This window comes from Penaeus monodon, chromosome 17 (genome assembly GCF_015228065.2).
Source record: "Penaeus monodon isolate SGIC_2016 chromosome 17, NSTDA_Pmon_1, whole genome shotgun sequence".
In the NCBI taxonomy this organism is placed as follows: domain Eukaryota; kingdom Metazoa; phylum Arthropoda; class Malacostraca; order Decapoda; family Penaeidae; genus Penaeus; species Penaeus monodon.
Genome location: NC_051402.1, coordinates 10,757,410 through 10,761,596, shown reverse-complemented (window position 1 = coordinate 10,761,596; position 4,187 = coordinate 10,757,410). Strand labels below are relative to the sequence as shown.

At 41.2% G+C, this 4,187-nt stretch overlaps 1 protein-coding gene across 1 annotated transcript; it reads left to right on the top strand.

The window, feature by feature from the left end:
- The first annotated feature begins 2,282 nt into the window (after positions 1-2,282).
- On the top strand, positions 2,283-3,179 carry LOC119583250. The gene is made up of 3 exons (XM_037931723.1): positions 2,283-2,337; positions 2,466-2,779; positions 2,895-3,179. The coding sequence occupies exons 1-3, from the start codon at positions 2,283-2,285 to the stop codon at positions 3,177-3,179; spliced, it is 654 nt and encodes a 217-aa protein (XP_037787651.1).
- The last annotated feature ends 1,008 nt before the right edge of the window (positions 3,180-4,187 follow it).

Below are 4,187 nucleotides of genomic sequence, written 5' to 3'. Positions count from 1 at the left end.
CCGTCAACCGAGATAGACGGTTTAGCCACGTCTCTATAATAACGCACTAGTGATAATTAGGACAATAAATTGGTGACCTCGGAGTTGTGTAACGCCTGGTGATCTGTTCATTGTCACCCTTCAGTGATTTTACATTAGTGTTTGTGCCACTTGTATCTCAGGATGCCCGACGAAGAAAGCAGGAGCAACGCTGCAACTTCCAACAACACCAAAGATGCCATTACATCTATCAACGCATTCTGAGCACCGACTTTCTGCGGTCATGATGCTGGTTCATCCCTCGAGTGTTGTTTTAAAGCACACTGCATCAGCGAAGTGTCATCAAATTTAGTCATGCAACATCTCTCCTTCCTCCAGAGGTTTTGGTTCAAGTTTCAGATGTCATTTCGACTGCTGCACTGCCGGATGAGCCATATGAAGTGCTGACTGCATTGCTGTCGAGACTGGAATCTTCCATTACTACCAGACTTCAGAAACTCAGCAAGTAAAAACACGGCAACGAAAAACCTAATTTGTTTAGGTGAAAAAACTCCTTGATGACAAGTACGATAGTTTTGACAAGACGATCTTTCTACAGTTTTTTTCCCCAGCACCTGCATTCACATATTCAACAGGGATTATACACAGTAAAAGGGAAGCTCACCATCGATGAAATTACAAAATTAGCAGATGAGTTTATGGCGTCGCTCCCTACTTCTCGTTCTGTGGCTGAAGTAGCTTCCACATCTCAAACAGAGTAGTTGGCAGAACTTATGGCAAAGCTCATTATTCAGGTTAATGCTCTCCAAAATCAAGTACAACTTCTGTCTTGTCGCATCTCTACCAACAATAAGCCAGGCTACAGGTCAAGAAGTCGATCTAGGGGAAGAGATGACATATGCTTTTATCACAGCAAATTCAAGTAAGCAGCAAACTTCAATAAATCTTTAAATGGCAAAGGCGAGCATTAGAGGTGCATAATATCCGACACACCCTCTTCCATGTTTCTTCATGTGTGGGATCAAGTCTCCAAAATCAAGGTCCTAGTCGACACTGGTGCTGAGGTTAGCATTTTGTATGCAATGGCAAGTCACAAATCCCTCCCTCCGATCATGAACTTGTATGTATCCAACGGACCAACAATCCTTGTATATAAATGGAGAACTCTTACAATCAACCTCAAGCTTCATCGCACATTTCAGTGGACTTTCTATGTAGCAGCTGTGTCTCAAGCCATACTTGGTGCTGATTTTTTGAGGAACTTTAACCTCCTAGTTGACATTAAAAATCGGAAGTCTATGAAGTCTACTAATTCTCAAATTGTACATGGAAATAGCTTGCAGATTGCCACAATCGATGCCAACAACTGATTTGCATCACTGCTGAAGTCTTTTCCTTCACTTACTCAGCCATACTCTGTATCAAAACCTTCCTCATCGTATCGAAAGAACTGGTGAACCTACATATGCTAAGTCTCGTAGATTACATGCAGAATGGTAATGCTTAATAAAAGAGGAGTTTGAGTCCTTACACGTCTGGGAATTATCCATGCAAGCTCCAGTAATTGGTCATCTGCACTGTATGTCGTTTCTAAAAAGAATGGAGAACTACGATCCTGCAGTGACTACAGAGTTACCCAATTCCCAACATTCAAAAATTTACTAGACAACTTTCTGGATGTTCCATCTTCAAAATTGATCTGGTTAAAGCATTCCACCAAATACCAGTCCACCCTTCAGAAATCCTCAAGACAGCCATTATCACCCCATGAATATATCTGGATGCCTTTTGGACTAAAGAATGCTGTACAAACATTCCAGCGTTTCAGTGATGAAGTTTTACGAGGACTACCATTTGTCTTTGCTTATATTGATGACAACTCATTGCCTGTAAAGATGCTGCTGAACATCAGTATCATCTAATGCAAATCTTCAAACATCTGAATGATTATAGTGTCCAAATTAATGTCGACAAGAGTGAGTGTATGGAGTTTCGTCTGTTGATTTTCTCGGCCACACAGTTTCTGCAGCAGGTATCACTCCACTTCCTGCCAAATGTGAGGCTGTTCAACAGTTCCCTAAGCCAACTACACAGCGCCAGCTCAAGGAATTCCTAGGGATGATTAACTATTACAACAGATTTATTCCGAAGTGTTCTCTACTCCAACCTCTGTATTCCATAATCAGACCATGCAAGAGAGATCAGTCAGTTGCTATTGTTTGGACTCCTGAAGCTGATATTGCCTACGATGCTGCTAAAGCAAGTCTTTAGTGTAGTAACTACACTCAGCTTTCCCAGTCAAGATGCCCCAACGTCCATCACTACTGATGCCTCCAAGACTGGCACTGGAGCTGTTCTGCAATAATATGTGGAAGATGGATGGAAACCTTTAGCCTCTTTCTCAGTGAAACTAAATAATACTGAATGAAAATATAGCTCGAGAACTTTTAGCTGTTTATGAAGCGATAAACGCTTTCGGCATTTAGTAGAAGGCAAGAAGTTCGACATCTTCACCAACCACAAGCCACTCTTTACTATCTTCAACACTAGCAGGTCTACCTACAGTCCTCGTCAACTTTGTCATATTGACTACATTTCGCAGTTCATTACAGATATCCAGTACATCAGAGGCCAAGATAATACTGCGACTGATGCCCTGTCTCGCAACGGCTCTGCTATCGATTCTTCCCTCATCGATTATGCAGCAAATGCAGCAGGCCGAGCTAATAATGCTGAGCTACAGCAACTGAAAGATAATCCTGCATTTCAATTGAAGAAAATAAAAGTTCCTGAAACAGATGTAGACCTGTATGCTGATATTTCTACAGACACCATTCGGCCATATCTATCCCATAAATATCGAATTGCCATCCTCAAGCCATGACATCTCCCATCTTGGTGTACATGCATCACAGCATCTTCTAACCTCGAGATTCATCTGGACTGGTATCAACAAAGATGAAAGAAACTGGACACATTCTTGCATTAAGTGTCGAACTTTCAAGCTAACTTGCCATACAGTTTCTCCTTCTGTGCCGTTCAAACCGGTTGCCTCTAGATTCGACCATGTTCATGTTGATTTTGTTGGTCCCCTGCCCTACTCCAGTGGATTCAGGTACATCCTCATCTGTGTCGACAGATTTAGTAGATTGCCAGAGTCAATTCCTCTTGCTGATATTCATGCTGATACTGTAGCATGAGCCTTTATTCCTGGATGGGTATCAAGATTTGGAGTACATATAATTTAACATCAGACAAGGGAAGTCTGTTTGAATCGCAACTTTGGAGCAAACTTAAGACTTTGCTTGGAATTCGATGTTATTGCATTTCTAGTTATCATCCTCAGGCAAGCGGTCTCATCAAACACTTTCATCGTCAGCTGAAATTACTCATTGCTCATCACCATGAAGACTGGACCACTTCTCCCCCTTTTGTACTTTTAGGTATCAGGGGCTCTCTCAAATCAGACCTTAGGTCCACTTCTGCAGAGCTTGTATATGGAATATCAATTCGGCTACCTGATGAATTACTCTGCATTTCCACTAGTTCCATTACCAACCCTACTCAGGATTATGCAGCCAAACTCAGGGATGTGATGTCCAAGGTTCGATCTGTTCAGCCACGGTAGCCGTCTTCAAGCAAGTGTTTCGTAAACCAGGATCTCCATGGCTGTAACCATGTGTTCATCCGAGTAGATTCCATCCGACGTCCACTACAGCCACCATATGAAGATCCATATGATGTTCTTAGGCTCACAAGGAAGACGCAATCGCCATCGATCGTGTTAAACCTGCTTACTTGCTGGATGTACCTAACAAGCTCTCAAACAATGTCCAGCCTTTGTATGTTCAACCAAAGATATAAATATTGTTCCTGCTTCCTCGTCACTAAGAGGGGATAATGTAGTAATATTGTAGTCTCCCCTGAAATGTAATTATATCATAGTTTCCCCTGAAAATCGCTTTAGTCACGAATTTCTGGTTTACATTTCTTTCTTTCTCGTACAATAAATACCATTGATATGTGTATTTTGTAAAATGTATTATCTTTTTTATGATGAACTGTTTGTGTATTTGCATAATTTTCAAGTCCACAGTCCATTAATATCTTCAGGAAACTGAATAAAATAAGACACTAGAACGGGATTAATATTCAAACCTTAATATTATACAATATCCTCCCTAGTCTTGTCTTCCACTGAAAATAAA

Coding starts and splice junctions, on each gene's coding strand:
- LOC119583250 (XM_037931723.1), top strand. CDS start 2,283: ATGCCCCAACGTCCATCACTACTGATGCCTCCAAGACTGGCACTGGAG. Junction 2,338..2,465: donor ACTGGCACTGGAGCTGTTCT/GCAATAATATGT, acceptor TTCGGCATTTAG/TAGAAGGCAAGAAGTTCGAC. Junction 2,780..2,894: donor TAAAAGTTCCTGAAACAGAT/GTAGACCTGTAT, acceptor CATGCATCACAG/CATCTTCTAACCTCGAGATT.